Source organism: Vicugna pacos, chromosome X (assembly GCF_048564905.1).
Source record: "Vicugna pacos chromosome X, VicPac4, whole genome shotgun sequence".
Classification (NCBI taxonomy): domain Eukaryota; kingdom Metazoa; phylum Chordata; class Mammalia; order Artiodactyla; family Camelidae; genus Vicugna; species Vicugna pacos.
Genome location: NC_133023.1, coordinates 95492702 through 95518281, shown reverse-complemented (window position 1 = coordinate 95518281; position 25580 = coordinate 95492702). Strand labels below are relative to the sequence as shown.

At 38.8% G+C, this 25580-nt stretch overlaps 1 protein-coding gene and 1 non-coding gene across 5 annotated transcripts in view; one reads left to right on the top strand and one right to left on the bottom strand.

Annotated features, from left to right (window-relative positions):
• ARHGEF6 (Rac/Cdc42 guanine nucleotide exchange factor 6) overlaps positions 1-25580 on the top strand; it is a 94844-nt gene that overhangs the window by 35835 nt on the left and 33429 nt on the right. For all 4 annotated transcript variants that reach the window (XM_031671644.2, XM_031671641.2, XM_031671639.2 and 1 more), the window contains 4 exons: positions 6155-6225; positions 15740-15834; positions 18988-19083; positions 20621-20743. In XM_031671644.2, coding sequence (XP_031527504.1) covers positions 6155-6225; positions 15740-15834; positions 18988-19083; positions 20621-20743 — 385 coding nt within the window. The remainder of the gene's footprint in view (positions 1-6154; positions 6226-15739; positions 15835-18987; positions 19084-20620; positions 20744-25580) is intronic.
• TRNAT-GGU (transfer RNA threonine (anticodon GGU)) lies at positions 489-566 on the bottom strand. Its single transcript has one exon. It is a non-coding gene; the product is annotated as a tRNA-Thr (tRNA).

The following is a 25580-nucleotide window of genomic DNA, read 5'->3' as shown; positions in this document are numbered from 1 at the left end:
GGGAAGTTCGCCCTTGGGGAGTGGTCTTTTCCGTCTTAGATTACACTGTAGCTTTTATTTATTTTCTATTTATTTTTTAATTGAAGTGTAGTTGATTTACAATGTTAGTTTCAGGTGTATAGTTATAGATATACATATACATATATATAAATATTTTCAGGTTCTTTTCCATTATAGGTTATTACAAGGTATTGAATATAATTCCCTGTGCTATACAGTAGGTCCTTGTTGATCAATTTTATAGATAGTAGTGTGTCTAGAGATAATTATGGCTGAAGCCCTGGGGATAGCTGCTTCCTCTCTTCTGGAGGAGGTTAATTTCTGAGGACTTACAGAACCACCAAGCTAATGCTGTAGAAAGTCAAGAAATAGAATATTTGAGTATAAATCACACACACACACACACACACACACACACACACACACACACCTCCTTTCAACATGAGCTTATGGCTGAAGATAGAGTAGGTTTTTTTTTCTTCTCTTGACGGAGGTACCGGGGGTTGAACCCAGGACCTCGTGCACACCAAGCACGTGCTCTACCACTGAGCTCTACCAACCACTCCCCTAAGATAGAGTGGGGTTTTGTGACCATGATGATTGATAAAAGCCTCTCACCAAGGATGATGGAACCCAGACACTTGTGACATTAGGAAGCCGTTGTTACCAGTCTTACCTGCCACCTCTCAGTTTCTTTTTTTTTTTTCAATTTCTTGTTACGTGAGAAAAACCCTATTTTGAGCAAAAAATTTTTTTCAAAAATCTATGGCATGAAAAATATACACGTATGAATAACTTAGTCATTATATAAACTACAGAAGATATATTAAGGGCCCTTGCTCCTTTATTTCATTTGAGTCAGAAATATATTATAAATCAAAATTAGACATTGATCCAATTTTTAGTCCTTTCTCTTAAAAGTCATTGGTAACTTGTAAATTAACATGTTATTTATACATCAGAATAATTTCTGCCAGTCCATCAGTGACATAGTAAATTATATCTCTCTTTAATTTTTGTCTTTGTTGCCAAAAAAAAGCTAAGGGTTTTGTCAGGACCTTGCATTAAAATTTTCCTGGCAAAATTTCCATGTCAAGAAAATATTGAGGCGAGTGTGATTGGGGCAGATATTTTAAGCCAGTTCTGTTTTCTGCAACTGATTCAGTTTAGGGGTCATTAAATCCTTCTAAAACTTCTTATTAGCAGGTAAATATAGATGTCAAATGAGGAGATTAGGTGAGGTGGCTAATTAAATTTGTATTAAGGCAGATTAAGAAGTGACTTTTCCTACTCATTATAAACCAAAACTCATATTGGGCTTTATATCTAGACTTCCTGTTTTAATCCCCTGGGTGTATCACATAGATGTTTCATGTCCAGAAAAAAACTAATTGTCACTAGATTTCTTTTTGATCTGTCGCCATCAACTGTCATAAGAATCTGTACCTCAGCAAGGGAGGAGAAAGAAGCAAGAGTTAACTGGAAAGGGGTTTTTAAAAATTGAAGTATAGTTGATTTACAATGTTGTGTTAGTTTCTGGTGTGTGTGTGTATATATATATGTGTGTATATATATATATATATATATATGAAAGGGATCTTTACATCAGAATTAGGAGGGTTTCTTATGGTTATGGTACTGTTATTGTTTGAGTTATTTTATGCTAAATAACCCGTGTGAATTCTTCACTACACTAATTTTTTTTCACTGATTTAATTGAATTGACCACTTTTTTCATTGCCTTAGAGACACTACCTTCAAGTGTTTTCATGTTAGTTCTGAATAGGTCATATCGGGAAGAAAGACATTTCCTTCTACCCTTCTAGGTTCTTCTGGCTGGTGTAAGAATTAAATTGACATGAAACAGATTCACAGGAGAAAATCACATGAAAGTTTAGTAACATGGGAGAGACCCAGGAAAACTGAGTGAGTCGCCGAAAAGGACAAAACCCTCACCTTAAATACTATCTTCTGTTCAAGACAAAAGAGGATGTTGGGAGTAATGGTTTGGGACCTCAGAGGGGAGGAGGACAGTTCACATGGGGCTGGAAAAGCAAATGTTTGGTAAACAAATGTTTGCTGGGCCCTTTAGGGACAAGGGGACAGGGAGTGGACTCTGATCTCTGAGTTTCCCGTACCACACTAAGCCCATATTCTTTGCAGGTATCTCTGCTGCTGATAGCTCTATTCCAGGGACAGGCTGTCCATCGAAATTCTTTAGGCAGCTGAGGGGGAGGTAAAAAGAAAAACACCCTGAGTCCTTTGGCCCCTGACTGTTTTCAGCTCAAAATAATCCACGTGCCAAAGAGAGGGATATTTTAGGGTGGCAAATTTTGCTCCCCTACAGTCACTTTGAACCACCCGCAAGGACTGAACTTGTCTCCTCTGGACCTCCACGTGTGTATTCCTTCTCTGCATGTCCCTGAGAGCAGGTTTCAGTGAGAACTGCACGCAGTGGGAGTCAACAGGGGCCGGCTGGGGGTGGGGTGCAGAGGGCAAAGGAGGAACCAGAGGCAAGAAACTGTCACTGAGGCCTCGTGCTGGTGTTTCTCTCTTTGCATCCACACCTTGAATTTTTTCATGGAGCCAATGGTATGCAACAGCTACATTTTTAAAAGATTTTTCCAAAGTGGTCCTTCCAAATCTGTCTTCCTCCTACTCTCTGTGTTGCTCCCCCATCCTACACCAAGACGACGGGGAGAACTGGACCTTCCAGCACGATGCTGAGTCAGAGCGGTGACAGCAGGCGTAGTTGCCTTGTTCCTGATCTTCGGGGGAGAGCATTCAGCTTTAGGTCTCTCACCGCTGTGAAAGATGCTAGCTGTAGGTTTTTGGCAGATGCTCTTTATTGACTTGAAGAGTTTCCTCTTTATTTCTATTTTTTTCTGAAAGTTTTTTTTTCTTGAATGGGTGTTGAATTTTCTCATGTGCTTTTTCTGCATCCATTGATATTATCCTGTGATTTTTCTTTCTAGATTATTCATGTCGTGGGTTCAATTGATTGATTTTTGAGTATTTAACCAAACTTGTATCCCTGGGATGAGTTCCATGGTATACAATTCTTTTACAATATTGCTGAATGCTCTTTGCCAATACTTTGTTTAAATTTTTGCATCTAAATTTATGAAGGGTATGGGTCTGCAGTGTTCTTTTTTGTACTGTCTTTGTCCAGTTTTGGTGTCAGTGTAATATAGTGACTTTATAAAATGAGTTGAAAAATAATCTCTTCTCTTTTATTTTCTGTAAGAGACTGGGAAGAATTGGTATTCCTTCTTCCTTAAACATTTGGTAGAATTCTCCATTGAAGCCATATGGGCCTGGAAATTTCTTTTTCCAGAGTTTTAAACTTATGAATTCAATTTCCCTAATAGTTATAAGGCTATTCAGATGGTGTATTTCATATCGGGTGATTTGTGGTAGTTTTTGTTTTCTGAAGAGTTGCTTCATTTCACACCTGGTTATCAAATTTATGTGTTTAGAGTTGTTCATAGTACTTTTTTATTATCTTTTTGGTATCTCTGGGGTCTGTAGTGATATCTCGTGTTTCACTCCTGATATCAGTAGTTTGTGTCATCTCTCTTTTTTTTCCTCTGTCTGTCTTGCTAGAGGTTTGACAGTTTTATTTAACTAAAACAATTTTTTTCACTGTAATAATTTTTTATTGATGTATAGTTGAAAGTATAGTTGATTTACAATATTGTGTTAGTTTCAGGTGTACAGCAAAATGTATACATGTATAAAGATATATTCTTTTTTTCGATTCTTTTCCATTATGGTCTATTACAGGATATTGAATATAGTTTCCTGTGCTATACAGTAAATCCTTTTTGTTCACAATTTTATTCATCTTATCAAAGCGCCAGCTCTTTCCACACCCTGTTCGGCCACCCAGGGATCTCCACGCCAGCCACTGCTTCCTTTTCAATTCCTGTTTCTCCGTTCTACTTTACACAGTTAACATTCTGTTTCATTTACAACGACCCATTCCTGTGGCCTTTCCTTTCCTCTTCTATCTCTTGGCGGGCTCTCCATTACTTTTCACTCTTCCTTTTAGCCTTGCTTTCGAAAGGTGACTGCAACTTGCTGGTTTCTTTAGAAGATTTCATTTTTAACAAGACTGATTTTCATCATAATTGCACAAACAACTGGGTTCTAAGTAGAACCATGATGGCTACATCGTAGAAAACTTGCCTAATGAAAACCTAAAAGAATGGAGTAACTGTCCATTTTGAATATGTCTGAAAGTGCAAAACTGTGGAGGACTAAGACAAATACCAGGCTTGACAATATAATACTTGGGTTCAAGTCCTGCCTCTGCCACTGACAATCTCAAGTAACAAGCTAGGTGGCTCTGCATTGCTCAGCTTCCCTCAGGAAAGCCTTATGAAGCCACCATGTGGATCCAGGCCGATCTCAAAGTAACATGAAGCTTCCCCAAAGTGGCTGTGCCCCATTTTCCATCATTGAGGAGTGACAGGATTGGCCCTCATTGCTGCATTTTTGCTTTATTTCCACTTCATCCAGCCTGGCTCGGCTGGACAGTTCACTGTCCAGGAACAGCCCTGCCTTGAGCATTGCCATTTCTACAGCTCTGCTTCTGGAACCTTCTCTGCCTAGCAAATTCTCTACTGTCTTCTTGGCCTGTTGGAATTCCAGCCACCCTCTAGGGACAGATCAAGTCCCCCCATCCCAGCAAGGTCTTCTCTGACCATCCCAGATCAAACTGATGGCCCCTTTGAACTCCAGTGGGAATCACTGCTCATGCCATCAACAGGGCCCTTCGGTAGCTTAATCTCTGGATGCCGTGTGGGTTAGGAGCGCAGACTCTTGTCAAGACACACCTGGGCTTCAGTCTTGATTCTACCATGTCCCAGGTTCATGTCCTGAGGCAGCTGACTTCAACTTCCCGAACCTTAGTGACTTCTGCAAAATGAGATCATCTCTGCCTGATAGGGTTGTTGTAAGGATCAAATAAAATATCTTAAAAGCTGTTAAGTGCCAAATAAACATAAGGGATATTTTAAATGTAATAGTAATTAGAAATCAAGGTTAAATGGAAAAATAATAATGTTGTAATAGGAGAAATACAAAGCTGTAAGTGAAGTAGGAAAGATCCATGTGTGTGTGTGTGTGTGTGTGTGTGTTCACAAACATATATGGAAAGACATACTTCAAAATGTTACTCTGCGGGATGGTTAGCTTCTGAGTGATGGGCTAATTATTAGTTTTTTTATTTCCTATTTTTGCATTTTTAGGGTGTGAATATAATTTAAAACTAGAAAATACTATTTTTGAAACAGAAAAAAAATCAATGCCTATTGATATTATTTGATTATTTATCCTCCGCTATGCTTCAGAAAGAGTTCTAAAGCAGCACACGATATAGCAAGATAAAAATGGACTATGAAACAGAATGAAGCAAAGGAGAAAATGAGGGGAGGGAAGATAGTATGTAGGGATGCTGTTAAACATTTATGATCACTGTCTTGTATTTTTATTGAGTGGTTTCTTTATTAAAGAAAAAAATGTCCTAGGATGTCTCTCAGTCATGCGTTTAAGAGGTAAGACTAAGCTTGTAAAAGAAAGGCAGCATTTTACAGCACAATGTAGTGATATTAAAATGATACATAAAAGAAGAGATTTTCTGACAGTTTTCAATGTATTAAAGATACTGATTATTTTATTTTGGGCACAGTTGACAGCCCCAGGAGAGGTTGGCCCCTACTGTCTATGTTATATTGTATTTGTCTAGTAAGTTGTAAGTTAAACACACACACACACACATACACACACACACACATTTGGTTAACGCTGGCTTTGCTAATCGGTTTTGAATACGTTGAATGGAGAGGCAGACTGGAATGAAGAAACAGCCCGAACTGGACCTGAAGTTCTTGCCTCGATCCTGTCATTAACAGGCTAGACATTAACTCCTTGGTTTACTCTCCCCCTCAGAAAATTGAGGACCCTGGACAAGAAGCTCTAACTTGACCATCTATAGTTTCCTAAGATTATAGTTTCACTTGTTTAGGAACGTACATTTCCATCGCTCCTTCCACTTGACAATATTTACAGTATGTTAGTTGACCTGTGTAATAAAATGTTCATCTTAGACTTGTACAATGTTAACATAATTTCAATGTCTTTTTCACAGAGAGACCGCTCTCCCCCAAGGCTGTCAAAGGATTTGAAACTACGCCACTTACCAAGAATTATTATACCGTGGTGAGTGTTCAGATAAAGAACAAAAATTTTCTTGACCCTCTATATGGAGAACCACTGATGTGTTGAGGTGACAGAAAGAGAAGACTGGGTAACATTGCATCGCAAGGCTGTAATGTCAGCTGCATTACAAGGGCATTCTTCTACTTGTAGGCTGCTTACAGACGTCTAGAGGTTTCATATCCACTGTACTGAAAAACTCAAGGGTAGCACAGAGAGTCACAGCAAGGCTTCTTAAACTGCAGTAAAAGAGAAATTGGCTAATATGTAGACATTATGGGGAAATCCAGCAGTTAGAGATAGCTTGACCAGATAGTTAGGAGGTGAATTCCCAAGTTCCTCTAATGCAATAAGTCTTAAGTGATTGCATACTATGATTTTATTTTAGAATCAACCAACCCATTATGTTACCCTCTGAAATATTATCAACTGTGTTCTTGAGAAGAGCCTAAAGGGAAGACTGCCCTTTGGCACAGAGGGAGGACTGAAATGGCTCTGGCTTGGACACAGATATGTCAAAATATATTAGCTATAAATAGGGCATGTGCAATACTCAAAATAAGTTCCTGTTTGAAAAAGAAATCGTATCCTTTTCCTTAATCTACTGTCTGCTTTCCTTCATGTCTCCTTTCCAGACTTGGCTCAGTCACTAATGAAAAGGTTCAGGTCTTCACGACCCCTGAGTCTCCCTGTCTGGTAGTCCTGTCCTTTTCCCCCATTTCTGCTGAAATTGTTTCACTTTCCATCCTGTGTTCTCTGTGCATTGGTACTGTGTGCACCTTTCATCGTGTGCATGGATAGACAGTTTAAAAATATGTCTATATTTGGTTTCAAAATTTTGAATTTCCCTCTTCAGTGAATTTGCTCCATCATGATGACATGAACAGTAGTTGGTATGAAAAATGAAGTTTTTATGAAAAATCAAATATGGATAATAATCATAGGGGACAATTTGATCACTATTTTCCCTCTTACATTTCTGAGGTTAAAAATATGTTATCCAGCAGAGTGTGGCTCCTTTCTCCCTTTGTTCCTGACCCCTTCCTTTTTTTTTTTAAACCAGTAGTGTTTTGATGCATTTTTTCCCTACGTATGTATAACTGTTTATTATTACATAGCTGCAATCATACTATAGACACAGTTTGTGTCCAGATTTTTCACTTAACATTACATCATTTTCAATGCTTTATTTTCCTTCTCTTTTCTTCCCCCCTACCCAGTTTTATGAAGATATAATTGTCATCCCCCACTGTGTTAGTTTAAGATGGACGGCATAGTGATTTGACTTACATACATCATGAAATGATGATCACAATAAGTTCATTGAACATCCGTCATCTCACAGAGATACAAAATTAAAGAAATAGACAAAAATATGCTTTTCTTGTGATGAAAACTCAGAATTTACTCTCTTAACAACTTTTATATATAACATACAGCAGCGTTAATTATATTTATCATGTTGTACGTGACATCGCTAGTACCTATTTATCTTATAACTAGAAGTTTGTATCTTTTGACCACCTTCATCCAATTTGCCCATCCTCCACCCCCTGCCTCTGGTCCTGACCACTTCTTTAAGCTTCCAGGTGATCCCCAATGATTTCATTTTGAACGAAAGGGCTCAGCCAAATGGTGGATGAAAATCTTACCATAGCTGCTTCTCCCTGTGGGTCTGGAACTTACCATGGCTCTGCTTTGGAGTTCTCTCTGCCTCTGCTGATTCTACCAATTTAAAATGTTGTTGAGATTATCCAAGGCAAACTAACCTCTGTGGTTCTTATGGGTGTTATGTAAATCCTAGATAAATGACATACAAACTCAGATGTACTGTGGTTTGTATCACCCACCTCCTGTTAGAATTCATGTGCATTGTTTCTAGTTCCTCGCTATTATAAATGATTCTGTAGTAAACATCTTACGTGCGTAACTTTGGCAAAGTATGTAAAGATCTGTAGAGTGGAGTCCTAGAAGTTAAATCGTTGAGTCAAAAACATATATGAATATATACACACATATATATTTATTTTTAAAGTTTTGATAGATTTTATCTCAAACCTTAGACTTAATAAAGAAAACAGAAGTTCTCAGGGAGCCTGTGATGGCCTGTGAAGGAACTGGAGAGCTGTGGTGTGAATATTGCTGAATTACTGAGACCAGTTGGACAGATCGTTCTGTAACTGGATCTGCCTGTACTAGACTCTGGGGATAAGCACCTGTTTGCAGATATTTCCCTGCATCCAAATAGGAAAATATAATCAGTAAGGGCCACTGTTATTTATTTTTTCTGACTTTCTTCTCCTTTATTGTAACGGATGGCAGATGCCTAAGCGGTCTGTCTTACAGAACATCCGTGCAGTAGGAGAAGAAATCTGAGGCCTGTTAAATAACATCAAAATCCCAGGAAGCCTCCTGTAATTCTTGCTTTACCACCCGCTTTCTGTTTACCCCCGTTTTCTCTCTCCTTCATCTGTTTACCCACTTGCTCCCATCTTGAACTCTTTCTAGTGTTTATTCGACCTTTTTAAAAAAAACAATTTTATTTTTTAGAGCAGTTTTAGGTTCACAGCAAAATTGATCAAAAGGTAGAGATGTTTTGTAGACCCCCTGTCCACATGCATAGCCTCCCCGACTATCAGTGTTTCCCACCAGAGTGGGGACATTTGTTACAAGTGATGAACCTCCGGTAACACGTCATTATCACAAAGGCACAGTTTACGTTACCATTCCCCCTGGGTGTTGTACGTTCTGTGCGTTTGGACAAACGCGTAATGGCATGTATCCACTGTTAGACTGTTCAGAGTAATTCCACTGCTTTAAAAAAACCTCTACTCACCCTCCTTTTTAAAAACCACCAGCCTAAACTACCTGACACATGTATCCTTTTATTCCTTCTCCCTATCCCCTTTTCATTTTTACTTACCATTTCCTATCTTACTTATGCATGCGTACCTTGCATCTGAGGCAGGGGAGGTGACTAGAGTTTTTGGAGTCTATCTCTGTTTTGCGGAGTCTGTTGGTAACAGGGCATAATGCCATTTGTTTTGTAAAAGCCAAGAACCTGGAGGAGTGACATTGATCACTACACTTGAATGTAAACGGGTGACCCTACTGCCATATTAGTCAAATGATATAAATACAGTAATACATTGCCTTTTTCCATCTCATAGGAATTGACCAACATGAACTCATTGTTGTAGGCATCATAAGTATCTCAGAATTCCTATAATAGGATGTTTTTGCTTTGATTTAAGGTTTCCTGGAGCCATTATAGTCTTCCTTTATCGGTGGACGTATCTCAATTTTCAGCCTTTATTTATGCATTTTAGTCTCATAAGATACTTTCTTCATAGTTACATGACTTGTTCCCTTTGGAAAACAGAGTTATAAAAGTGAGCTCACTCTAAAGCCTTTCCAGGAAATGTAGAAAATATATTTTACTGGAAAATCAATAGCCCAGGGTGGAGGTACAAAAGGCCCGCACCACTTATTCTATGGCTTCTCACCATCTGTTTTACTCTGAATTTAGTCAAAGGTTAATTGAGCAAAAGGATCCTCAGTTGTCCTTGTGAAGGCGGAGTCAGGGAAGCAAAGGCAGTGTCTGGACGCAGTCTATTTTAGTGAGTTTGAGTGGATTTCATCTCGATCACATTGTACTGCTCTGAAGTTGGTTGGCCTGCCAGACTCCTTGCCTTCTGACTCATCACTGAGGCCTTCTGTTTGGGCACACACAGCCTTCTCTGTCTGCTTCCCTTTTTATCCTTTTACAGTCGATGCCCTGTGGCCTGAAAAATAAAGAACCAGTCTCAGAAGTTCATCAGTCGGTCTTTTGAGATTGAGGAAGGCAATAAAAGTCCAAGGGAATTTGGGAAAGAACCCCCAGGCACCCACCCTGATGAGCATGTCTACTCATCAAACCACAGCCAGGGCAATATTTAGTACATCATCATTCAAACACATTTTGTATTATTCAATGAAAGACTCATTAATCACCTCTGTCAATTTAGTGTGTAAAGTCAGCCTTTAGCCACCCTCAAAACTTGCAACAATATGAGTTTAACGTACATTTCCATTCAGCTCTCCAGAACTAGCTCAAAGGCAGCGGGAAGTGTCTGCCTGCCTACCTCTGTCTGGCCCATGCGAGTGGTTCCCGCACAGACGGAACCTTTACAAAGTATGCTGCTGCTTCTAGCAAATAAACCCACTGGAACAGGACGTTTGGCACGTTTCTTGCAAAGTCTTAGTGACTTCTCCTAAAGGAACTCCAGATGATAGCATTTTAAAGGAAGTTGAAATAATAAAGCCATCGTGGAATTAAAGCAATGATGTTTAGTTGTCTTAAAAATCCCATTTTATGATGTAAATAATATCTGTGTATTTTCTCACTTAAAAATTCACTTGGGCAATGACTGGGTTTATTTTTTTTCTTTTCTTTTTTATTTTGTTTTTCTTTTTTTTGAACAGACATTATAATTTGGGTAGCGTGACAGTTACAGACAGAAGTGCTTGAAAGGGGAGTGAGGATGTGAAATTGCTCTTTATCAGCAGGGTCTCTTGAAAAATGTGAACAAAGGGGATGGTTAGATGACTTCGTTCTCTCCTTGAATAGAGGTGGGAAGGCATACCACCATCCCCCTTTTCCTCCAATGCAAATACTATAGACAAACAAATAAATATTGCTACAAAGGCATAGGAGTTCTACCTCTTCATAAAATGTGGTACTGTTGAATTCTAGTGCAATTCTCTCCATTTCTAAGAATAAAAAATGAATGGCCCTGAGCGTGAGTATAAGTAATTACTTAACACATTGCAGTGAACAACAGCCCAGCTATAATGATGGACAAATTTGAGTTTGGAGGGACCCTATACTGGATAAAGACTTGGAGTCAAAGAAAAACCAGAAAAGTGTCTAGTAACAGATGAGTAATTTGTGCAATGACTTTTTAAAAAACAGCTTTATTGACATATAATTCACATACCACAAAATTCACCATTTCAAAGTATACAGTTCACAGATTTTTAGTAAATGATTGGAGTTGTGAGATGATCCCCACCACTTTGTAACATTTTCATCACCCCAGTAAGAATCTCTGTACCCATTAGTAGTCACTCCTCCAAGCCCTTGACAGCCGCTGATCTACTTTCTGTCTCTATGGGTTTTCCCTATTCTGGGCATTTTATGTAAGTTGAGTCGTATAACATTTATTCTTTTGTGTCTGGCTTCTTCCCTAGCATAATATTTTCAAGGTTCATCCATGTTGTAGAATGTATCAGTACTTCATTCCTTCTGTACCTGGTTTTGTTTATCCATTCATCAGTTGATGGACCTTTGGATTAGTTCCACTTTTTGGTTATTATTTATAATGTTGCTGTTAAAATTCGTGTGCAAATTTCTGCATTGACATATGTTTCCATTTATCTAGAAGTGGAACTGCTGGGTCACATGGTAGCTCTGTGTTTAACTGTTTGAGGAACTGCCAAACTGTCTTCCACAGCAGCTATAGCTCTTGACATTCCCACCAGCAATGTGTGAGGGTTCCGGTTTCTCCACATCCTCACCAACAGTTGTTATTGTCTATTTTTTTTATTATAGCCACTCTAATGAGTGTGCAGTAGTACTGTAGTTTTGATTAGCATTTCCCTAATGGTTAATGATGTCGAGTATCTTTTTATGTGCTTATTGGCCGTTTGTATATCTTCTTTGGAGAAACATCTGTTCAAATCCTTTGCCAACTTTTAATTGATCATTTTTATTGTTGAGCTGTAAGAGTGCATTATAGATTCTGGATAGTAGACCATTATCAGATTTATGATTTGTAAATATTTTCCCTATTCTGTAGGTTGTCTATTCACTTTCTTGATGAGGTCCTTTGACACACTAAAGTTTTTAATTTTCATGAATTTCCATTTACCTATTTTTTCTCTTGTTGCTTGTGCTTTTGGTGTCATCCAGGAGTCCTTTGCCAAATCCAAGGTCATGAAGATTTCCTCCTCTGTTTCCTTCTAAGAGTTTGGTAATTTTAACTCTTGAATCCATTTTGAGTTAATTTTTGTAAATCATGTGAATTAAGAATGCAAATTCTTTCTTTCCATGCAGTTATCTGGTGGCACCATTTGTTGGAAAGACTATTCTCTCCTTATTAGAAGTTCTTGGCACTTTTGTCAAAACCCAGTTCATCTCTGGGCTCTCAGTTCTGCTCCATTGATCTATATTCCTATCTTATACTGCTAAACTGTCTTGTTACTGAAGCTTTTTAGCAAGTTTTGAAATTTGATCTAACTTTGTTCTTCTTATCTTAGCTCCACGATGGGTAAGGTGTTTTTATTCCCTGGCTTTTTTCAAGATTTTTTCTTTTTTTAAAATTTTTTCTGGAGTTTGAATATGATACACTTAGGTGGTATTTTTTTTTTCAGAAAGAGGCATTGATCCTGCTGGGTTTTCTTGGAGCTTCTTGGATCTGTAGCTTGGTGTATGACATTAATTTGGGGGAAATTCTCAGTCATTGTTGTTTCAAATATTTCTTCTGTCCCTTTCTCTCTTAATTCTCCTCCTGATATTCTCATCACACATATGTTGCACCTTTAGAAGCTGTCCCACAGCTCTTAGATATTCTGTCCCGTTTTCCTTTTTTTCTGTTTGCTTTTCAGTTCTGGAAGTTTCTACTGACACATCCTCAAGCTCAGAGATTCTTTCCTCAGTGGTTCAGTCTATTAACGAGCCTATCAAAGACATTCTTCATTTCTATTATAGTGTTTTTGATCTCTAGAATTCACTTTTATTCCTTCTTAGTATTTCTTCCTGCTTACAATGCCCATCTGTTCTTGCATGGTGTCTACTTTTTCCACTGTAGCCCTTAGCTTATTAACCATTATTGTATAAACTCCTAGTCTGATAATTCAATATTCCTACCATGTCTGATTCTGGTTCTGATGTTTGCTCTGTCTCCTTAAATTGTGTTTTTTGCCTTTTCATATGTCTTGTAATGTTTTGTTGGAGGCCAGATGTGATGTACTAGGTAAGAGGAACTGCAGTAAATAGGCCTTTAGTAATATGGTGGTGGAGTGCGGGGGCAGGGGAAGTGTCCTCAAGTCCTGTGATAAGGTCTCAGTGTTTTGGTGGCTTGTGTCTCTAGCCTGTGAACTTCACCAGTCCTTCTCAGTTTTTTTTCCTGCCTTAGGTAGGACAGGACGGCTAGAAGGAGCTGGAATAGAATATTTGCCTTCTCTTACGTATATTAGACTCTGATAAAACTCCAGTAGGTTAAGGTGTGGTAAAACAGACCTTGTTATGAAGAACAAAACGCTCTGGTGTATTTCCAAATGGCAACTTTTCCCTTCCCCCTTCTGAAGCACACGGGGAATTTTCTTCCTATCTTTATTGTGAGAACCTGGTAGGGCTACTGGAGGTAAAACTCACAAAAGTGTGGATGTGCTCCTCTGTGACTAGGCGCCCTTGTGTTTTTAACTCTCAGACTTGTCTGCATGAGCCCCTAGCAATTCATCAATTCCCGCTCAAGTTTTCCTACCCTGCTACCAATTCCTGTGGAGGCTTCTCATGGTTTTCTGGTCCAGTTGGTCAATCCATCTCTCCAGTTTTGGGTGTAGCATTTTCCCCTCTGACCCCAATTCCTTGATAGATGTAAGAGACTTTTTTTTTTCCAGTTTGTTCAGCTATTTACTTCTTGTTAGGATGAAGTAATGACTTCCAAATGCCTTAAATGCTGGACTGGAAACCAGAAATCCTCTTTCTTCTTTTTTGATATAGACATTCACAACTATTTACAATCTCTAAGCACTGCCTTAACTGCATCCCATAAGTTTTTTAAGGGCGTTCTCTATTTTATCTATCTCATGGTAGTGCCTAATTTCCTTCGTTGTGCTTTGACTTTCTATAGGGCTTTACACTTCTATTCCATCGCTGGATCGATGTCACAGAGCACCGGTACCTCCAGGCCTGGAGATTTACGCGTGCACCTTTAGGGAATAAGCACCCTCCCTGAGGAACAGAGACACTGAAATAGACATGAGTGGCTGGGAGGAGGGGCTACAACTTAAGCCATCCTGAGGCCTGTGTCATTGTCAACCAAGGGTGATATTGCCTTTCAGAGGACATTTGGCAGTGTCTGGGCACATTTTTGGTTGTTATACTGGGGTCGGGGGTGGTGTGCAACTGATATCTGGTGGGTAGAGGCCAGGATGCTGCTGAACATCCTACAGTGCACAGGACAGCCCCACACAGCAAAGTTATCTGCTCTGGAATAGCAGTAGTGCTGCCATTGAGAAACCTCTTTTTTTTAACCCATTAAATTGATGAGGCTGTTTCCCAGCTCACCCAGCATCTACCTGTACAGTGTCTCACTACCTCTTCACAGTGGTCCCTGAGGCAGGTGAAATGTCACAATCTGAGATGAGGCATGTGAAGCCTTAAAACTGAAGTGACCTGTCCATCAGTAGCAGACCTTCTAGTCCAGTTGTTTCCCCTTAAGCCCACAGTTACAGGGACCTCCACTTGCTTTGTCCACTCCACCTGTCAAAAGCTGGTCATCATGCACTGTCTTGTGAGTATACGTCAGGCATATTGGTAGGCTAAGGGGCTTCTCCTGGCTAAGAAGGCTTCCATTGTCTTGTTAGCACCCGTTCAACATCCCCTTCTGCAGATAGAGTAGAAACTCCCTAAGGGTGGCATGGCCTTTGGCACAGAGGAGGCACTCAGTAAATTTATGTTGAATGGATTAGGAGATATGAAAATGTGAGCTTGGTCGTCTCTAAGAGCTCGAAATGAAGGTTGTAGCTGCCTCCAGAAGTGGGGCTGGTGGGGAAAGAGAAATTGTGGACCAGTAAGTACGCTGGTTGTTTCGCCTAGGGGATTTTCATGTGATTATCATGAACAGTCCTGGTGAGCGCCATTTCCCTGGTTAAATTCCTCACATTGCAGCTTCCTTTTCTTCTTGAGATGTTCATACTAGCACCTTTTACTTTGATGAAAATAAACCTTGCTAAAGTAAATGAACCCTGGTTGAAAATTCAACATCCTCAGATTTTGGCACCTAAAGGTCTTATCAAAAACATAACTTAAAAAAAACTTTTTTTGATGTTTGACATCAGTGATCGTGAAATTATCCTGACATTGAATCTAGGTCTTAAGTCTCAATTTTCTCATCCATAAAATGGGAATGGTGAGCCTCTGTTAGCTGAGACCTTTCCTGGGGGTAAAATGATTTAAAGCACCTGAAAGCATGCTGAACTGTACTGTGTAAACGGCAAGGCCCTTCCAATTATGGGTAACTCTGAATATATGTGTTCGTGTGAGTTGTGCAATACAACCAGTTGTGCCATTATTTAAGGTGGTTTGCTACAATGAAACAAAGTGCATTCAGATTTTGTGCTTCTTACTTACAGTGCTAACCTGAGTAAATGGGACTTTTTCCCCCCAATAATTTGGTTACAAGATCTAAAGATCTCTTTTACCTTGGACTTTTCTGACAATTACAATACCTTGACCTTTGTTTCTCCATAGGTGTTGCAGAACATCTTGGACACTGAAAAAGATTATGCTAAAGAACTTCAGTCTCTTCTTGTTACTTACTTAAGACCCCTGCAGTCCAATAACAAGTAAGACTTACATTGTAAACCCCTCTCTAAGTGAAGCAAGATAATAGAAGCAGATGGAGTCATTACTCTTATGTCACTGAATAATTGATTTTGCCCTTTAGAAGAATTTCCACAGATCACAGGTTGCCAAGAACATGGTCAAGGCAACAGAAATTATGCAAGATGTTGCTTTTGGAGAGCTTGGCTTTCTTCCTCTTCCGGCTGTGGAAGAAATGAGCAGATCTGCATTTCTTTCTGTCAGTTTTTCTCTTGTCCATTTGAAAAGTGATACATCTGGTTTTACCTTCCCGAAAAAGGACTTGCTGGCGTTTTTATACAGAAAGCACGTACACTGGAAATTCTTGCGCTCCCTCTTTCCCATGCTCTGACACTGGACAGAGCGCGGTGGCATTTTGTGAACGTTCTTAAGAGCAATTCAAGCCAGTATTTCACCCAAGCAAATGGGAATGAGAAAGAGATGGTAAAATACCTTTAAAAAGAAAATGTTCAAACCTTATTCTGGTCTTAGAAATCTGAAAGGCCTGAATTAAAAACTTAGTTTTCACCAAAGAAAAATGGCCATTCATTTGTGTATGTGTGTGTGTGTGTGTGTGTGTGTGTGCTTGTAGGCAAGGTATATTTAACAAATAATGACAGGGGGTGGGAATAGCTCAGTGGTAGAGTGCATGCTTAGCAGGCACGGAGTCCTGGGTTCAATCCCTAGTACCTCCATTTAAAAAAAGAAAAAGAAAAAAAAAACCATAAAGGCTAACTGCATTTGTTTGTTTTTGTTTTAATTGATTAAACTTTTCTGGAGATTTAGCAGGTGGTTCTTTAGTGGAGGATGGAAGCCTCCTCTTTTACCTCAGGAAGAATTGACTTTTGCCGGACTGTTGCCCAAACTGTTGGCTTCAGGCTTAACTAAGTTTAATGTATTTCGCTATTTTCTCCCTTTTTCTCAATCACGCCTACTTTGGCATAATGTCTTGGTAAAGTTCCCACTTGGTTATTTTCATGGCACTATGGGAATCTTACTTCAGTATGAAAAGACTTTGGATTCCTGTGTTTTGTAAGAGTTTAAGCGATCAACCACAAAGCGGCTTTTGTTATGATTATGTAAAACATGAAGTGCTGTGTGAATCATAGTTCTTAGAGCTGAATGGAACCTCAGTGAATCATTGGGTCTAGTGCCCTGGAAGAAATGACTGTCTCCATTGAATAAATAAGAAAACTGAAGTCCAGAGAGGCTTACTGCCCTCTTACTGGTATCACACGGCCAGTAAGTGGCTGGGCTGACCCCACCGCGTCTCCTGCCACCGAGTGAACTGTGGTTCCGTGTTCTAGAGGTGACAGGCAGGGGAGGAAAGGGAAATTCAGGTGGTAACCCTGGGAGCGGAGATGAGAAGACTTGATGAAGGAGTGACTGATTAGCAATCAAGAAACAGTGCAAAGAAAGGAAAGGAAGAGTCAGGGCAGAGATGGTGAGAGACCTGAGTCAGAACTGCACTGTCCCAGAGAAATTAAACATGCAGTTATAGTCAGTTTCAGTTGGTTCTGCCGTGTAGACCCCAGAGGGATTTGAGCAAACCAGACTGTTGACCGTTTGACCCTGAAGGGTCCAGATAAGCCCACAGTCAGGTTCTTGCTGCTCTAGGAGAACAACAGCTCAGGAAACTGGCTCGAGGTTTCGCTTTTGACACCCACGAGAGGGGGTTTCCAGCTTGTGGTTCAGGAGGGCATCAGAGCAGAGGAACTGGGAGCTTTCTCTCTTCTAGGGGTTACTGGTAACGTCTGTTTGGGTATTCCTTTTCTTTGTCAGCAAAATTTACTCTTCTGGAAACCTTCCCCTAGTATTACTATATTAAGGAGGAAGGGCAGGTGGCTGACATGGGCCTTTTAAGTAAATCTTCAGCACAGTTTTCTCTCAGAAGGTGGTTGAGAGCATGGACTCTGGAGCTGGAATGTTTTGGTTCAGATTCTGGCTTCAGCATTCACTGGCATCACGACTGATTTGCTTAACCTCTCTGTGCCTGCGTTTTCTTATATGGAAAATGGAGACAGCAATAGTACCTACCTCAGAAAGGTGGTGTGCGGTTCAAATGAGTTGTTATTTGTAAAATGTCTACCTAAGTGTTAAGCACTATGTTAGTGTGTTAGTGTAAGTGCCGTTACTGTTTTTCATCACCTACAATTTGGTAGGGGAAGAAAGGATGAGAAAATTCTGAGTACAGAGGCCCTGGAGAAAATTGATCAGTTTGCCTTTGACTCCATTCCATTCCAAAAACAAACAAACAAATCAGTACTATTTTCTTCCCTGCTAATCCCTCTCAAGATTTCCTTTAGTTGATTTATGAGCATTTTAATATAAGAGAAGCTGGATTTTGTTCTTTTTCCCTGTGCCATGTATAATATCTTTCAGCTAGTTTCCCAGCTCCTCTAGAGAGTACTCAAAAGTTTTTACACTTATTCCCAGCTATGATGTATTCTACCCAGTTAGATATTTAGATATATTTTTTGAAGTATAATTGACATATGATGTTATATTAGTTTCAGATGTACAGTGTCATGATTCGACATTTGTATATATTGTGAAATGATCACCACAATAAGTCTAGTTAACATTCATCATCATACATAGTTACAAAAATTTTTTTCTTATAAAGAGAACTTTTAAGATCTAGTCTCTTAGCAACTTTCAAATATGCAGTACAGTATTATTAACTTTGGTCACCATGCTAGACATTACCTCTCCATGACTTAACTTATTTATAATTTGAAGTTTGAACCTTTTGACCCCTTTCACCTATTCCACCCACCCCTCCCTGCACCTTTGACATCCACCAATCTCTTCTCTGTAGATGCTTAGATATTAATATTAAGCCCTTGTCATTCATTTACTCTGCTTTGTAAAATACCTAAATATCCCTTATAAACATTCATTTTTTAGGATCATTATTCTAATTATAGAAAACAGAAATCAAGGAAAGACGCTTTAGAAAGTTGCTTAAGACCACAGTTGGTGTAAATTGTGAAGCAAAAGTTATAAATAGAGGAACTGCTTTCCTTGTCCCATTTGCCAGTTAGTAGAGCAAACGCTCCACTAACTAGACTAGAGGTAGATAACTAGTCATCCTCAAGTCCTCTTCACTGAAACTACATATCTACTATTTTCAGTCTGAGTACTGTGGAGTTTACATCTTTATTGGGAAACTTCGAGGAAGTGTGCACATTTCAACAGACTCTCTGCCAAGCCTTGGAAGAATGTTCAAAGTAAGTATCACATATTGCCATTAGGATAGGCAGCAACACTGTTCTTTGTGTGTTTTGTTTTCCTTTGAACTGATATTTTAGATATGGGAACTTTATATGTATGCATTTATTACAACTTTGATAGATTGTCCCAGTACAGAGGAAATATACAAAGTGGTGGTATTCACAGTGTCAGACCACTAGTTACATATCAGGGCTCTACATTTAGTCAATTATTTCTAACTTTATTTAAAAATCATATCGACAAATAAGGTCTAAATTGACCATAGATGATGCCTTTGTCATTGATTAAATATTTTTCTTTTATATGTTGCCAATTACTTGGAAAAGTTATTCAGATTATTCATTCAGTTCCACCAACTTATTCTTCTCTTTTAATCATTCCTGGTATCATGTCTACTGTATTAGCAGTTGAAACACATAGAAAGTGGGGAAAGGAAAGATGTATCTTTTATTTTTAAATTTTATTTATTTATTTATTTATTTAAATAGAAGTATAGTCAGTTACAATGTGTCAATTTCTGATGTACAGCACAATTTCCCAGTCATGCATATACATACATATATATTCGTTTTAAATTTTGGAAAAGTGTATCTTTATGTGAACACAACACATCCTTGATGGCTAGCTAGATTGTTGAGGCTGTTCACCTTCATAGTGCAGAATGAACTGTAATGATCATCAGGCAATATATTTCTGGAGCAAGATTAATTTTCCAAGCAGTGGATCTCAGAGAAATTGGTACCTTTCATCGTCTTTAGGGAAATTGGGGCAGTTGCCTGTTTCTTGAGTTTTATGAGACCCAGGTGATTGTCCAGGGAGAAGATGGTGAGAGCCCCCACTAAAGAGACCTGAAGAGCCACTCCAAATGGTGAGAGGGATCCAGATTATTGCTATGGCAAGATGATTACTAAGTGAGAAGAGCAGATTACTAGCTAGATTTGTAATATTTGTTTTCTATTTTATAGAGAAACATGAAAGTCCAAGGAATATGCCAAAATTGTTACACTAGATATGTCTGAATGGTGGAATTCTGAGTAATTTCTTTTCTTTCTTATGCTTTTCTGATTTTTCTACAAAATGAAAATGGGTAGCTTGTAATCTTAAAAATCTGAAGGTTACCTTGCGTAGCAACCACCAGGCCACCAAGAGTACACAATAGTCCTTTGTGATGTGTCATTTTTGATTTAATTAGTTTTATCTGTACTTGAACTTCATATAAATTAACCAAGAGTATTTTTAGTGTGCCCAGCTAAATTTGAATATTATCATTTGAATAAGTACCTTAAAAAAACCCTACTAATTCCAATTAGGTAACTGGCGCTATGTATTAGAGCTATGTTTGGTGGCTAGAGATTAAAGCCATGGACAAGAACTTGCATTTCATAGATAGAATGGTTATAATATAGAAGTTTTTTTTTAACTTTGGCGAAAGAATTCAGAAGGTTTGCATGTTGCCAGGTTTAATTGGAATCATCTTCCTTTATCCCCTGTGTCCTATTTTATATTTTTGTGTTCCACCTGTTTTGCTTACAGATTTCCAGAAAACCAGCACAAAGTAGGTGGTTGTCTACTGAACCTCATGCCTCATTTTAAATCTATGTATCTGGCTTACTGTGCAAATCATCCTTCAGCTGTAAATGTACTCACCCAGCACAGGTAAATCGTTAACATTTCCTATGTTTAGCTATTTTGCAATGATATCTCTTCCTAGGATCACCTTATTTGGAAATCTAAGGTCTCCAGCTGAGCTCTTGATTATCCCCATTCATTGTACCAGGAATTGATTCATTGTTATATGGATTGATTGTCCAGTAATGCAACAAATAATTTACTGAGCACCTACTATATGCAAAGTCCTGTAGTAGTTGATGGGGATACAGTAGTGAACAAGGAAGAGCAGGTCCCTCCCCTCATGGAGCATAGACTCTTGAGGGAAATAGACATGAAATTAAGCATTGTGAACATGTTGTATTAGAAAAGGGTAATTAAAAGGATACTGTGAGACTTTGAACGTGCTATCAACTTAGTGTGGGGTGAGGGAAGGGTCAGGGAAGGCTTTCTTGAAGTAAAATTCTATTTAGATCCAATAGGAGTTAGCCATCTCCTGTCCCAGTGAATGTTTTATCCGAGTTGCTGACAGAGGTAAACTGCCTAGATTCGTCTCTTTTACTCTCCCTTTTTCTGGTAGCGGAAGTCTCAAGCAGTAATAGGGCTAAAATACAGCTATCAACAGGGAAACCAATACAGTGAACTGTGTGTCAGGTACTTTAAGCAAAGGTCTCTGGTGATAATTATATATGGTACATTGTTTCAGATTCATGGAGAACAGCAGAATAGTCTCTTCTTTAACAGTCCTTGCAAGGGACCCAGATAAGTTCACATCTCTCCTACCCTTCCTTGCCCTCTGACAACTCATCCTTGACACCTGCTCTGCTGCATCTGGGCCAGAATACTGTAGGATAGACTTGAAGACACAGTTTTGACTTTGAAACCGTGTGCTAGAAATCCAGGTGGGACAGTAGAAAGAACAACACATAGAGGCTCTTAAGACTGAACTCGGAGATGAGATTCAGAACAGACATGGATTCTGAAGGCGGCTCAAGACTGAAAAGATGATTCTTCCCTTAATCTGGCCAGACTTGAACTCCCAGCGCCAGGCTAGATCACTAGTTGACACCAAACCTCAGAAGTGACAGAAAATTTGGTTTTGCCCTGGTTCCTTCACTAGGAGCTGTACTAGCTTTATAGAGCTGCCACATAAGGGCATTTTAAAGGTAGAGTTCAGTAGGTCCTACTTGAAGGTCAATTTTATTTCCCTGATTAAAGTTGTGAACTCTGGTGGAATAGCAAATATGGAAGTTGCAGTTTAAAGAAAGAGAAGCCATGACTCTGGATTATTTAGGCAAGTGGCTGAATTGCTTAGAGCTCACATTAGCTAAGAATAACACTGACAATGTGCCAGGCACATGATGTAAAAGCCTTTGAGGGAGTTACTATTATTACCATCACTGCTTTACAGATAAGACATTGGAAGGTTAAGTAATCTGCCCAAGAACTCATAGCTGTTAAGTGGTTGAGCCAGAATTAGAATCCAGGTCTATCAGACTTCTAAAAAAATGTTTTTATTCAGACATGTAGTTCACCTACAAACAAAATAATCTAAATGCAAAGTTAAAGAATTATAACAAAATGAATCCCCATGTATCCACTACCCAACTTATGAAATAAAATGTTACCATTTCCTTTCTTATATAACAGCTTTATTGAGATATAATTTACATACCATACAATTCACCCATTTAAAGTGTACAGTTAAATTAGTTGTAGTGTATTCAGTTGTGCAACCATCACCACGTTTGATTTTAGAACATTTTCATCATTCCCCAAACAAACTCATACTCCTTAGCAGTCACTCCCCATTGCCAGCCCAAAGCAACCACTAAAATACTTTTTGTCCCTATGGATTAGCTTATTTTGAAAATTTCATTTAAGTGGAATCACACAACATATGTCCTTTTGTGTCTGACGTCTTTCACTTCACTTTCAAGATTCATCCATGCTGTAGCCCTTATCAGTACATTGTTTTTTAAATTGTTGTTTAATTGCCATATAATGAAAAATATTCCATTCTATGGATACTGCATATTGTGCTTCTATTCACCAGTTAGTGGACACATGGATTGTGAACGGCGCTACTGTGAAGATTTATGTACAAGTCTTTGTGTGGACGTGCTTTCATCTCTCTTGGGTAGACACCTAGGAGTGAAATTGCTGGGTTATATGGTTAACTCTATGTTTCACTTTTAGAGGAACTGGGAGACTGTTTTCCAAAGCGATTGCAGCAATTTATATCCCTACCATTAATGTGTGAGGGTTCCATTTTCTCCATATCCTCACCAACATTTGTTATCATCAGTCTTTTTTTTGATGATGATACGTTTTATTGAATTTCAGACCAGTCTTTTTGATTTTAGCCATCCTAGAGGGTATGAAGTGATACCTCATTGTGATACTGATTTACATTTCCCTGATGGCTAATGATGCTGAGCATCTTTCATGCGCTTAGTGGCAATTGGGGTATCTTCATTTGGGGCACTGTCTAATCAGATCCTTTGCCTATTGTTAAATTGGGTTATTTGTCTCATTATTGAGATATGATTCACATACCATAAAGTCAGCATTTTAAAGTGTACAACTCAGTGGTTGTTAATGTATTAGGTTGTGCAACCCTCACCACTATTTAGTTCCAGAACATTTCCATCACCCACAAAGAAACCCAAAACCCAGTAGCAGTCATTCTCCATTTCTCTAGTGGCTAATGATGTTGAACATCTTTTCCTGTGCTTGTTTTTATTTTAATATCTTCTTTGGAAATATGTCTGCTCAAATCCTTTGCCCATTTTTAGGTAGGTTATTCATCTTTTCCTTGTTGAGTGGCAACCATTTCTTTATATATTTTTTATATACTCTTAGTAGGTGTTTGGTTTGCAAAAAATGTCTCCCATTTTATACCATTTTTTTCATTGTCTTTTCACTTGCTTGATGGTATCTTTTTTTTTTTTGAGTAAAGGTAGATTTATTTAGAGATACATCAAAAGGCAAGAGAAAGACCACGAGGTGGGGGGGTTGGGTGCTCAGATTAGAGTAAAAGTAAGTACACACTCCACAGACAGAGGGAGGGGGCGGCCATGAGGCGCTGTGTTGCCAGTTTTTATGGGCTCAGTGGCTTCATATGCTAATAAGTGGAAGGACCAGTCTAAGTAGCCTGGGGAAGGGGCTGGGATTCCCACGAAGTTGGCCGTTTCCCACTCTTTAACGTTTTGTGGCTAGCCTTGGGACTGTCATGGCACCTGTGGGCACATTATTCACCATCTAATAGATTACAATGGGTGTATAATGAAGCTCAAGGTCTACTAGAAGTCACGTCTCCCACCATCTAGAGCCTCAAGGCCTACTGGAGGTTGAATCTTTTGCCATCCTGGTGGTAGCTGTTGTGTTGTTCCTTGAATGGCTGTGCCCTGCCCCCTTCCTGTCTCATTCCCCCCTCAGAGATGTTACTCCCATAATCTTATGGGGGTGCAGAGGGGCGACGGTCCGTCTTCTGAAACTACTTCCAGGCTGAGTAGGGGCGTTGACCCTGCCTATTAGGGAGTAAAAAAGTTCTGAATGTCTAGTCTGGGGGCCCCAGGGGCAGGACAGCCTTTTGTTTTTGCATCCGAGGGCTGAGGGTGCGGGCTGGAATCCTCGCACAGCCAGCATCTGATGGGGGGCTTCTGTAACCCCCTGTTTCCATTGACTTCTGATGAATTTTCTTAAAGATGAGACACCTTTGTAACAACAGTTTGACAGTCTGTAACGACAAAAAGACTTAAAGGGCATGGTTAAACATCTGTAATTGATAAAGAGACTTGTTTGTAGTGACTAGAATCATGACTGATTATATTTAACTTAACATATTAAATAATGTTAGTTAACTCAATATCTAAGATGCCTCAGGTTTGTTTTAAAGCATCTCAAAGTTAGCTGGAGCTACAAAGAACTTTCAGAACTTGCTAAATGTTTAAAATCCTGATTATGCATGAATTTTTTTGTTTTTGTTTTTGTGTTTTTTAGGAAACTCTTTTACTGAAAACATACATCTTATTTTCCCGCTGTATCTTGAAATACTTATTTTAGGAGATTTAATTACATATAATTTTAACCCTTAAAAACTTTAAATCTCTGGCAAAAACCAAGAAGCAAGCAGCTGTGAATTGGTTGTCATATCACCGTTTCTTGACTGGAAACTTATGTTTTAGTTTTTTTCTCCTAAGGCAAAGGTAGATAACCTTAGACCTGCCCAGCAATTAATGTTTTAAAATTTTATAAATGACACAGACAGCCAGTGAACTTTTAAACTTCGTTTCAGGTTTTAAGTACCAAAATTTGGAGGCAGTTTTAGATAGATATTTCCAAAATAAAACTCCTATGAAATTTACCCCAAATCTCTTATTTGTTTACTTTTTGAAAATTGTTTTACATTGAGTTACTTTTTTTTGTTGACAAATTTGTAACAGATAAAATAAAGTCTTGTTTGCCCTCTAGTAGGCCCAAGCACAACAGAAGTATTATACTTAACGTTGATGTCTCTAAAGACATATTTATATTAATTAAACCAACAAGCTTAAGCGAGCTTTAATACCAATACCAGTACTGAACACTTTTTAGATAATGTGAACCTGAAATTTGTTTTGGCCAGTTATCCCCATGTTTGAGTATTTATATAAGTACCTAATTTCCTGTAAGCCAATTAAAGAGCTCTTTTACCGTTTAATTTTGCCAATACCGTACATCTGTGACATATAAACCAGACACCTTAGAGTTTTCATTTTAAAGTTTTACTCATGAGTCAGATATAACTAAGTAAAACCCATTAGCTACAAGAAGTTGGATATAAACTGGGTTTTTGGCAGATAGAACAAATCAAAGTTGTCCATCTAGATAGCTAAGCCTT